This window comes from Hoplias malabaricus, chromosome 1 (assembly GCF_029633855.1).
Source record: "Hoplias malabaricus isolate fHopMal1 chromosome 1, fHopMal1.hap1, whole genome shotgun sequence".
Lineage (NCBI taxonomy): Eukaryota > Metazoa > Chordata > Actinopteri > Characiformes > Erythrinidae > Hoplias > Hoplias malabaricus.
The window spans coordinates 81366549-81379361 of NC_089800.1; the positions used below are offsets into that span (position 1 = coordinate 81366549).

The 12813-nt window shown below is 36.9% G+C and overlaps 1 protein-coding gene across 1 annotated transcript in view; it reads right to left on the reverse strand.

The window, feature by feature from the left end:
• Positions 1–11655, reverse strand: part of LOC136678091 (M1-specific T cell receptor beta chain) — a 107587-nt gene extending 95932 nt beyond the window's left edge. Inside the window, exons 1-2 of the mRNA XM_066655969.1 lie at positions 11610–11655; positions 11217–11519 (exon numbers count right to left, since the gene is read on the reverse strand). Of these exons, the coding sequence (XP_066512066.1) occupies positions 11217–11519; positions 11610–11655 (349 nt within the window). The remainder of the gene's footprint in view (positions 1–11216; positions 11520–11609) is intronic.
• Positions 11656–12813: the final 1158 nt, after the last annotated feature.

Below are 12813 nucleotides of genomic sequence, written 5' to 3' on the forward strand. Positions count from 1 at the left end.
ACATGTTTGTAATGCAGAGCATTGTCCTCTGCTCAGAGCAGCTCAGAAACCAAGAGTCACACTGAGAGAGCTCGGATGCTGGCTGTAAATAAAGCAGTTGCAGCAAGGTTTACACAGCCTCCAAGTGGGATGTCACCAGTTTTCTATCAAACAGGAGTGGGATTAGTCATTTTAAACTAGAGATCACTCATTTCTTCATTCCTTAGTTTGTCCAATGGTTCGTTTATTTATTCATTCTGTTTGTCCGTCCATCCACCCAACAATTAATGAATTAATTGATTAATAAATTAATTAGATAATTCATTCATTTATTCGTCTATTTTATTCCTGATCAGTGTAGTCATGGGTCTAGAGGTTCCCTGGAATCATTGAGCCCAGCGCAAGAAACACCCCATAGCCTGTCCTCACCCAGTCATACCTGTGGAGAGTTACACACAGGTAATCCACCTACCAAAAGATTTTGGACTGTGGGAGGAAACTAGAGCTAAGTAGAGTTCCTGGCCCTTTATTACACTATGTGCTTGGATGTGATTTTGATTAAAATGATTACTGTAAATATGAGAGAGTAAATAAAAATTTTAATTCATTTGATCACTGATATTTATGACCTGTTCTGCTTGTTGTTAAATGTAGAGTACCATAACACTGTGGTCTCATTGTTCTCATTTACCATTGTTAGTTATAACATCAATATCTGAATGTGTGTTAGAAGATTTGTTGAATACTTGAAATCAACTTAAAAAACTATAATTATTATCGAATATGGCACAATTATTTTCTCTAACTGAATATGTACCCTTCAGGGTACCACCACAGTGACACGGTATTTTCTGACAGAGCACATGAACATCTATGGACAATTCCCTGATTGGGGCATTTATAAATCTATTTATATTTGTCATATTTTGCCAATGTGAAGCAGGTATGGGCTACATTCCAATTATTTTTGTTTAATCTAAATTGGTCTCACATATATATGGAGTCTTTTATTATTATTAATAATAATAGTAATTGTAATGGAAATTTTTATATGTCTCTGTTGAAAGACCCTCTCTGCTTGTTTTGTCTGTATATTCATTTCTAACCATCAACGCAACTCAGAAAAAGTGTGTGTCAGGTCAGTTTCGAGGTCAGTGCTTTATCAGAAACAAAACATTTTGTCCTACATCTTATTTATCAGACTGAGATCTCTCTAAGGAAAATAAGCTTGCAGAAACTTAGAGTGATTATCTTATGCTTATGACGTATAAACTACCTTTATAAACTCTCTGTGAAAACATCTTCTTTGTCCACATTCACATAGTGCTCTGTGCTATTGTGTGTTGACCACCTTAAGGTTAATAAACTACTTTCTGATTGCAAATGCTCTGTTAGATTTCAATTCTTAACACTTGTACTTATTTTCTCCACCACAGTAATAATAATAATAATACATTTTATTTATAGGTGCCTTTCAGGACTCTCAAGGTCACCGTACATAAAAAGAATAAAATCAATGCAAGAAAACATGTACAAACAACATAGAAACATTTTTAAAGAAAAGGAAATTAAAGAATAACATAAAATCAAAGGAGCAGGCTAAAGACTGTAGCCTTTTATTAGTGGTGTCTACAGCTGTTTAAGAATCAGAACAAATCTCAAAGCACATGACCTAATTAATCTTGCTAAATTCTTATTAGTTCTTAAAAATATCAGGCGCGACTTGACACTACAGGAATAAAATATGGCGAATATACCTTTATAAGCCCTGCTTGAAACTAAGTTTTGTGTTGAGTGAATGCATTGGACACACTGAACCATAAACTTGTCCATGAGTTTTATTGACTGATTGTCTTCATGCATGCACTGTGACTGCTGTCTTCTACTATATTGAATCAGCTTGACAAGGAATGAACAAATTGGAAGGGGTGTTAACAAACTGTATTATAGAGTATGAAACAACGTCTAACATCAAACCACAAACATGGTGTCAGAGATAACACTCACAAATGCAGAATAAAGCCACATTTTGAAGCAGATTGTGTGTGCTCTTGTGTTTGGGGTTTTAGTACGACAGTTATAAGAACATGCAACACTGTGCTTACTCGCAGCACAGTAATAAACAGCAGAATCCGACTGGAGGAGCTCAGAGATGGTCAGATCTCCTTCTGTAGTTTGATTTCTTTTCAGTTTGAATCGTTCATTAAATTCTTCTTCATTGCTTGGTTTCCCTGTTCCAACAGTGTAACCGATCAGAGCCATAGTTGTACTGTCACTTTTTTGCTGATACCAATACACATACATATAGCTACTGTCATCATGGCTACATTCAATCTTAATGCTGTCTGTTATATGGGCAAAAAGCAATGAGACCTGTTTAACGGTCACAGAGTTTGCTCCTGTTGAAGAAAAAACAGCTGTGAGAAATCCAGTATTAAAGCAAAAGCCATGCAGGAAGTATTTCTTATTGCATTTTAAGTCATACCTAAAATCAAAGCACTAAACACACACAGTCCATAGGCAACACACATGTTTGTAATGCAGATCATTGTCCTCTGCTCAGAGCAGCTCAGAAACCAAGAGTCACACTGAGAGAGCTCGGAGGCTGGCTGTAAATAAAGCAGTTGCAGCAAGGTTTACACAGCCTCCAAGTGGGATGTCACCAGTTTTCTATCAAACAGGAGTGAGATTAGTCATTTTAAATTATAGATCACTCATTTATTCATTCCTTAGTTTGTCCAGTGGTTCATTAATTTATTCATTCTGTCTTTTGTCAGTCCATCCACCCATCAATGAATTAATTAATTTATTAATAATCAATTAGTTAATCCATTTATCTATTTTATTCCTGATCAGTGTAGTCATGGGTCTAGAGGTTACCTGGAATCATTGAGCCCAGCGCAGGAAACACCCCATAGCCTGTCCTCACCCAGTCATACCTGTGGAGAGTTACACACAGGTAATCCACCTACCAAAAGATTTTGGACTGTGGGAGGAAACTAGAGCTAAGTAGAGTTCCTGTGCCTTTATTACACTATGTGCTTGGATGTGTTTTTGCTTAAAATGATTACTGTAAATATGAGAGAGTAAATAAAATTTTTTTATTCATTTGGTCACTGATATTTTGGGACCTGTTCTGCTAGTTGTTAAATGTAGAGTACCACAACACTGTGGTCTCATTGTTCTCATTTACCATTGTTAGTTATAACATCAATATCTGAATGTGTGTTAGAAGATTTGTTGAATACTTGAAATCAACTTAAAAATCTATAATTATTATCGAATATGGCACAATTATTTTCTCTAACTGAAGGTACTGAATATGTACCCTTCAGGGTACCACCACAGTGACACAGTGTTTTCTGACAGTGCACATGAACATCTATGGACAATTCCCTGATTGGGGCATTAATAAATCTATTTATATTTGTCATATTTTGCCAATGTGAAGCAGGTATGGGCTACATTCCAATTATTTTTGTTTAATCTAAATTGGTCTCACATATATATGGAGTCTTTTATTATTATTAATAATAATAGTAATTGTAATGGAAATTTTTATATGTCTCTGTTGAAAAACCCTCTCTGCTTGTTTTGTCTGTATATTGATTTCTAACCATCAACGCAACTCAGAAAAAGTGTGTGTCAGGTCAGTTTCGATGTCAGTGCTTTATCAGAAACAAAACATTTTGTCCTACATCTTATTTATCAGACTGAGATCTCTCTAAGGAAAATAAGATTGCAGAAACTTAGAGTGATTATCTTATGCTTATGACGTATAAACTACCTTTATAAACTCTCTTATGAAAACATCTTCTTTGTCCACATTCACATAGTGCTCTGTGCTATTGTGTGTTGACTACCTTAAGGTTAATAAACTACTTTCTGATTGCAAATGCTCTGTTAGATTTCAATTCTTAACACTTGTACTTATTTTCTCCACCACAGTAATAATAATAATAATACATTTTATTTATAGGTGCCTTTCAGGACTCTCAAGGTCACCGTACATAAAATCAATGCAAGAAAACATGTACAAACAACATAGAAACATTTTTAAAGAAAAGGAAATTAAAGAATAACATAAAATCAAAGGAGCAGGCTAAAGACTGTAGCCTTTTATTAGTGGTGTCTACAGCTGTTTAAGAATCAGAACAAATCTCAAAGCACATGACCTAATAAATCTTGCTAAATTCTTATTAGTTCTTAAAAATATCAGGCGCGACTTGACACTACAAGAATAAAATATGGCGAATATACATTTATAAGCCCTGCTTGAAACTAAGTTTTGTGTTGAGTGAATGCATTGGACACACTGAACCATAAACTTGTCCATGAGTTTTATTGACTGATTGTCTTCATGCATGCACTGTGACTGCTGTCTTCTACTATATTGAATCAGCTTGACAAGGAATGAACAAATTGGAAGGGGTGTTAACAAACTGTATTATAGAGTATGAAACAACGTCTAACATCAAACCACAAACATGGTGTCAGAGATAACACACACAAATGCAGAATAAAGCCACATTTTGAAGCAGATTGTGTGTGCTCTTGTGTTTGGGGTTTTAGTACGACAGTTATAAGAACATGCAGCACTGTGCTTACTCACAGCACAGTAATAAACAGCAGATTCCGACTGGAGGAGCTCAGAGATGGTCAGATCTCCTTCTGTAGTTTGATTTCTTTTCAGTTTGAATCGTTCATTAAATTCTTCTTCATTGCTTGGTTTCCCTGTTCCAATAGTGAAACCGATCAGAGCCATAGCTGTACTGTCACTTTTTTGCTGATACCAATACACATAAGTATAGGTACCATCATCATGGCTACATTCAATCTTAATGCTGTCTGTTATATGGGCAAAAAGCAATGAGACCTGTTTAACGGTCACAGAGTTTGCTCCTGTTGAAGAAAAAACAGCTGTGAGAAATCCAGTATTAAAACAGAAACCATGCAGGAAGTATTTCTTATTGCATTTTAAGTTATACCTAAAATAAAAGCACTAAACACACACAGTCCATAGGCAACACACATGTTTGTAATGCAGAGCATTGTCCTCTGCGCAGAGCAGCTCAGAAACCAAGAGTCACACTGAGAGAGCGCGGATGCTGGCTGTAAATAAAGCAGTTGCAGCAAGGTTTACACAGCCTCCAAGTGGGATGTCACCAGTTTTCTATCAAACAGGAGTGAGATTAGTCATTTTAAACTAGAGATCACTCATTTATTCATTCTGTCGTTTGTCCGTCCATCCACCCATCAATTAATTAATTCATTGATTATAAAATTAATTAGATAATTCATTCATTTATTCATCTATTTTATTCCTGATCAGTGTAGTCATGGGTCTAGAGGTTACCTGGAATCATTGAGCCCAGGGCAGGAAACACCCCATAGCCTGTCCTCACCCAGTCATACCTGTGGAGAGTTACACACAGGTAATCCACCTACCAAAAGATTTTGGACTGTGGGAGGAAACTAGAGCTAAGTAGAGTTCCTGGGCCTTTATTACACTATGTGCTTGGATGTGTTTTTGATTAATATGATTACTGTAAATATGAGAGAGTAAATAAAAAATGCTTAATTCATTTGATCACTGATATTTTGGGACCTGTTCTGCTAGTTGTTAAATGTAGAGTACCACAACACTGTGGTCTCAGTGTTCTCATTTACCATTGTTAGTTATAACATCAATATCTGAATGTGTGTTAGAAGATTTGTTGAATACTTGAAATCAACTTAAAAATCTATAATTATTATCGAATATGGCACAATTATTTTCTCTAACTGAATATGTACCCTTCAGGGTACCACCACAGTGACACGGTATTTTCTGACAGTGCACATGAACATCTATGGACAATTCCCTGATTGGGGCATTAATAAATCTATTTATATTTGTCATATTTTGCCAATGTGAAGCAGGTATGGGCTACATTCCAATTATTTTTGTTTAATCTAAATTGGTCTTACATATATATGGAGTCTTTTATTATTATTAATAATAATAGTAATTGTAATGGAAATTTTTATATGTCTCTGTTGAAAGACCCTCTCTGCTTGTTTTGTCTGTATATTCATTTCTAACCATCAACGCAACTCAGAAAAAGTGTGTGTCAGGTCAGTTTCGAGGTCAGTGCTTTATCAGAAACAAAACATTTTGTCCTACATCTTATTTATCAGACTGAGATCTCTCTAAGGAAAATAAGCTTGCAGAAACTTAGAGTGATTATCTTATGCTTATGACGTATAAACTACCTTTATAAACTCTCTTATGAAAACATCTTCTTTGTCCACATTCACATAGTGCTCTGTGCTATTGTGTGTTGACCACCTTAAGGTTAATAAACTACTTTCTGATTGCAAATGCTCTGTTAGATTTCAATTCTTAACACTTGTACTTATTTTCTCCACCACAGTAATAATAATAATAATACATTTTATTTATAGGTGCCTTTCAGGACTCTTAAGGTCACCGTACATAAAATCAATGCAAGAGAACATGTACAAACAACATAGAAACATTTTAAAGAAAAGCAAATTAAAGAATAACATAAAATCAAAGGAGCAGGCTAAAGACTGTAACCTTTTATTAGTGGTGTCTACAGCTGTTTAAGAATCAGAACAAATCTCAAAGCACATGACCTAATAAATCTTGCTAAATTCTTATTAGTTCTTAAAAATATCAGGCGCGACTTGACACTACAGGAATAAAATATGGCGAATATACATTTATAAGCCCTGCTTGAAACTAAGTTTTGTGTTGAGTGAATGCATTGGACACACTGAACCATAAATTTGTCCATGAGATTTATTGACTGATTGCCTTCATGCATGCACTGTGACTGCTGTCTTCTACTATATTGAATCAGTTTGACAAGGAATGAACAAATTGGAAGGGGTGTTAACAAACTGTATTATAGAGTATGAAACAACGTCTAACATCAAGCCACAAACATGGTGTCAGAGATAACACACACAAATGCAGAATAAAGCCACATTTTGAAACAGATTGTGTGTGCTCTTGGGTTTGGGGTTTTAGTACGACAGTTATAAGAACATGCAACATTGTGCTTACTAGCAGCACAGTAATAAACAGCAGAATCCGACTGGAGGAGCTCAGAGATGGTCAGATCTCCTTCTGTAATTTGATTTCTGTTCAGTTTGAATCGTTCATTAAATTCATCTTCATTGCTTGGATTCCCTTTTCCAACAGTGAAACCGATCAGAGCCATAGCTGTACTGTCACTTTTTTGCTGATACCAAAACATAGTAATGTAGGTATTGTCATCATGGCTACATTCAATCTTTATGGTGTCTGTTTCATTGGCAAAAAGCAATGAGACCTGTTTAACGGTCACAGAGTTTCCTCCTGTTGAAGAAAAACATCTGTGAGAAATCCAGCATTAAAACAGAAACCACCCAGAAAGCATTGTTTTGCTTTTGTAAAAAGGTCATACCTAAAATCAAAGCACTAAACACACACAGTCCATAGGCAATGCACATGTTTGTAATACAGAGCATTGTCCTCTGTTCAGAGCAGCTCAGAGATCTAGAGTCAGAGAGAGAGAGAGAGAGAGAAAAACAATCCTCGGTGTAGCAGCAAGGTTTGCACAGCCTCAGAGTGGGAGGAAACAAGTGCACACAGATCTCATCTGTAAGACAGGAATGAGAGGTGTTAATCATTTTAAAGTAGACCTCATTAATTCATTCATGTATTAATTCATTTTTGTAATGTCTTTGTAGCGATCTGAACAGTGATAAGTCTCGACCCATCTGATTAACCTGATTAATTATTATAATTTTATTTGTTTACATATTTTAATCTTTTGGAATATGGAACAAATCCTGAAGTACATGTGACCCAAATGTTCTAGAAGTGAGCTTGGGACTGGAATATTGTCAGGTCTTCTCCCACAATTCTTGGTTGAGGGGCCCTTGTGCAAGCTGCCTCACCCCTCAACTGTTTTCCAGGTGCTGGGTGGCTGCCGACACTTGGACTGTGTGCACTAGGGGTAGGGGTTTACTGGTAAGTGAGCCAAGGGTTGTGGCTGCTAACTTTAGCCAGATTAGTGATTTTTTAGCATTAGACATTGATTCTGGTAATAAGTGCTGGTAATAAAACCCGCGAGAGGAAATGAACAAATGCACGTCATGGAAAACACCTGAGTGACTTGATCCACAAACGCAGATTCTACATTTTACAAATAAATTTTAAATTAAAGACTTCGACTTTACAAATATTTGCAATGTAAATTTAAACAAATGTATTTATTTTTGCATCAAATTGTGATATATCTATGAAAACCAAACACATGTATTTATGAATGTAACTGTATTTGTACAAATTGCAGACTGTGAGACACAGAGTGGGTTGTGTTCATTTGTGAACAGTGAAACATATCTGTGACTTGTGTTTTATTTGTGGATTAACATTTACGCATTTGTAAAGTATTTTGAGTCTAATCTCTCTCCATACGGTTGTGACTGATGTGAGTATCCATCAGCTCAGAATGTGTGTGTTTGTGTGTGTGTGTGTGTGTGTGTGATTGTGAGAGAGAGAGTATACGGGTGTTTGTCTGTAATAGGGATGGACAGAGTGATTGATTGAACAATAACACATCCCCTACTTTGGTAATATTTTATACCATCCATCCATTATCTGTAACCGCTTATCCAATTTAGGGTCGCGGGGGGTCCAGAGCCTACCTGAAATCATCGCGCGCAAGGCGGAAATATACCCTGGAGGGGACGCCAGTCCTTCACAGGGCAACACAGACACATTCACTCACACCTACGGACACTTTCGAGTCGCCAATCCACCTGCAACGTGTGTTTTTGGACTGTGGGAGGAAACCGGAGCACCCGGAGGAAACCCACGCGGACACGGGGAGAACACACCAACTCCTCACAGACAGTCACCCAGAGCTGGAATCGAACCCACAACCTCCAGGCCCCTGGAGCTGTGTGACTGCGACACTACCTGCTGCGCCACCGTGCCGCCCTATTTTATACCATGTTATATATAATATTTTGAGAGGGAATGACGGTATGAAAAATGCGTATACTACCCGTTCCTAGTGCACTAGTGTGTGTGAGTGTGTGTTCACTGCTATGGAAAGGTTAGATTTTTGAAAACACATTTCGTTGTATGTTGGACAATGTCAAATAAATGTCTGTTGATGTTTACGTTTTACCTTTTTTATGCTAAAAAATAACTTCAGGAGCCACTTAAGGCATGTATTGAGTGAATGCAGTTTGAACCTGTACTGAATTCCAGTTAAATTGGCCTAGAAATATATTGATTGATTGGCTTCATGCATTAACACATTGTAAGGGGTGTCAACAAACATGGTGTCAGTAATCAGTTAAAAAAAAAAAGTGAATAAAGCAACATCAAGCCACAAACATGGTGTCAGTAATCAGATAACACTCACAAATGCAGAATAAAGGCACATTTTGAAGCAGATTGTGTGTGCTCTTGTGTTTGGTGTTTTAGAACGACAGTTATAAGAACATGCAGCACTGTGCTGCCTAGCAGCACAGTAATAAACAGCAGAATCCGACTGGAGGAGCTCAGAGATGGTCAGATCTCCTTCTGTAGTTTGATTTCTGTTCAGTTTGAATCGTTCATTAAATTCTTCTTCATTGCTTGGTTTCCCTGTTCCAATAGTGAAACCGATCAGAGCCATAGTTGTACTGCCACTTTTTTGCTGATACCAAAACACATAACTATAGCTACTGTCATCATGGCTACATTCAATCTTAATGCTGTCTGTTATATGGGCAAAAAGCAATGAGACCTGTTTAACGGTCACAGAGTTTGCTCCTGTTGAAGAAAAAACAGCTGTGAGAAATCCAGTATTAAAGCAGAAACCATGCAGGAAGTATTTCTTATTGCATTTTAAGTCATACCTAAAATCAAAGCACTAAAAACACACAGTCCATAGGCAACACACATGTTTGTAATGCAGAGCATTGTCCTCTGCTCAGAGCAGCTCAGAAACCAAGAGTCACACTGAGAGAGCTCGGATGCTGGCTGTAAATAAAGCAGTTGCAGCAAGGTTTACACAGCCTCCAAGTGGGATGTCACCAGTTTTCTATCAAACAGGAGTGTCATTTTAAGCTAGAGATCACTCATTTCTTCATTCCTTAGTTTGTCCAATGGTTCATTTATTTATTTTTTATTTATTCTTTTATTTATTATTCTATTGTATTCCTGATCAGTGTAGTCATGGGTCTAGAGGTTCCCTGGAATCATTGAGCCCAGGGCAGGAAACACCCCATAGCCTTTCCTCGCCCAGTCATACCTGTGGAGAGTTACACACAGGTAATCCACCTACCAAAAGATTTTGGACTGTGGGAGGAAACTAGAGCTAAGTAGAGTTCCTGGGCCTTTATTACACTATGTGCTTGGATGTGTTTTTGATTAAAATGATTACTGTAAATATGAGAGAGTAAATAAAAAATGCTTAATTCATTTGATCACTGATATTTTGGGACCTGTTCTGCTAGCTGCTAAATGTAGAGTACCGCAACACTGTGGTCTCATTGTTCTCATTTACCATTGTTAGTTATAACATCAATATCTGAATGTGTGTTAGAAGATTTGTTGAAGACTTGAAATCAACTTAAAAATTATTGAATATGGCACAATTATTTTCTCTAACTGAAGGTACTGAATATGTACACTTCAGGGTACCACCACAGTGACACAGTGTTTTCTGACAGTGCACATGAGAGTACATGAACATCATTTATAAATGTATTTATGTTTGTCATATTTTGCCAATGTGAAGCAGGTATGGGCTACATTCCAAATATTTTTGTTTCATCTAAATTGGTCTTACATATATATGAAGTCTTTTATTATTAATCATAATAATAGTAATAATAATAATAATAATACATTTTATTTATTGGTGCCTTTCAGGACTCCCAAGGTCACCGTACATAAAAAGAATAAATTTGTATGCTGTTTTAATTTAAATGCTGCCAGGAAGGAGGGGAAATGGTGCAATGACTGTTTAGAATTTCAAAAACACCTATAATAAAGTCATTGCATGTCTTGTTATTGAAATAATAAGCAAATGTAGTCAGTCTGCACTTGATTATAATATTTGTTTAACTGTCAGCATTACTGAATTACACTACAGCTGCATTATCATGGTCTGGTCAGGTGTGAGGATTGGCTGTCTTCCAGCGTGTTTTTGTTCTGGTGTTTATTAAAACTCATTCACTGTGTAAACTAGCTGCACATAAATACACAGCATCACTGTCCTCTTTAACATCCACGGTCAGGGACCATTCCTTCTTATCCTTTGTGGCCCTGACCTTAAAACCATTTTCAAAACCCTTTTCAAAAGTGGCAGGTTCAGCTACATATCTTGCTATGAGCACTGGTTCTTTGCCTTGGAGCTGTTTGTACCAGTACAGGTAGTCATAATCTGTGTCATTTTGAAAACAGTGCATGTCCACTGAGGATCCTTGGTGACTGAAGGTGTATTCAGGCCACTGTGTGATGAGCACTCCCTCAGTGGAGCCTAAAGGGCACAAAAGGATACAAACCAAACCAAAGTTAAAGAAACATTTCTGTGTAGAAGTTTGAATAAATGTTCAGAAAATGATCCTACCTTTTAGAGAAATGACCCACAGTGTGAATATGAGGGCTTTTGCCATGTTATTATTGGCTTGGAAATATTGATTCACTAATGTCGTCTTCAGTAGAAGTGAGATTCAGTTAATGTCACTTCATCATCCATATGGTGTGTTTTGTTACCATCCAGTGCTTTCAAATGTAACTACAGCAGACTCAATAACTCACTCCCCCTTTGCTTCATCGTCATCAGTCCAATTAGAAGTAAGGTGTTTCTGTGATGACTGGTCATTTTCTCACAGCAGCACATTAGTACATATGTTCAGTATTATTATGAAGCAAATAAAGCCAGTGTCCCAACTCATTTCATAACTCACAGCCAAATAAATGTATCAATGCACATCTTAAAGTGTTGGTTACCCAGTAACGCTTACAATTTTTTTTATTAGCTACAAAATAGCGAAGTCACTTGATCCTTAGGGAATGAAACATTGCTAATACTGTATTTTTTTATATCAGGGTTTTTCCCCTCTACTAAAAATTAATGGTAATTTGGTTATGACTTATTGTGTTTTGAATTATATGAATGCTTCAGGAGATACAGTTGTTTGCTTCTCTGTGGAATTTATGACTTGATCACTTGATCACAACCTTGTACTCTGCAGGGGTCCCAGAGACCATGAGAATAATGGATGGTCACTGCATGGTCAGTGAAAGACTCCTGTCTATGGGATATATAGTGACCTAACGGGGATCGTGAATGATCACGTTGATGAAAAAAAAACAGAATTCACAAACTTCACGTACGACAGAAGTGCAAAAATGTCATTGATAATGTGAGAGTGAACCGTGTTTGCAGCTCTCCTACTGTTGAGATAATCTGCTGAATAAAGTTTCTTTCTCATTCCTAAGGCAATATGTTTGGTGAATTGTTCTTAATAAAATACAGTGAAGAGACAGCTTGGTTTTAAATATTGCATGAAACTGTACTACAGAAATGTTGCTTGTTTTGGTGTGAATTTCCTGTGTTTGGGTTTTAGGTCAGGTAACTGACAACACAGCAGCACTGTGTCTCCTGACAGCACAATAATACACAGCAGAGTCTGATCTGCTGAGGTTAGAAACAGTCAGATTTCCAGTTACCGTGTTAGTCCTCCCGAGTTTGAAGTGCTTTGCAAATTCTGGCTCATAGTTTGGATTAGCTGAGGCGTAGCTGTAACCGATCAGTGCCGGAGATGTGC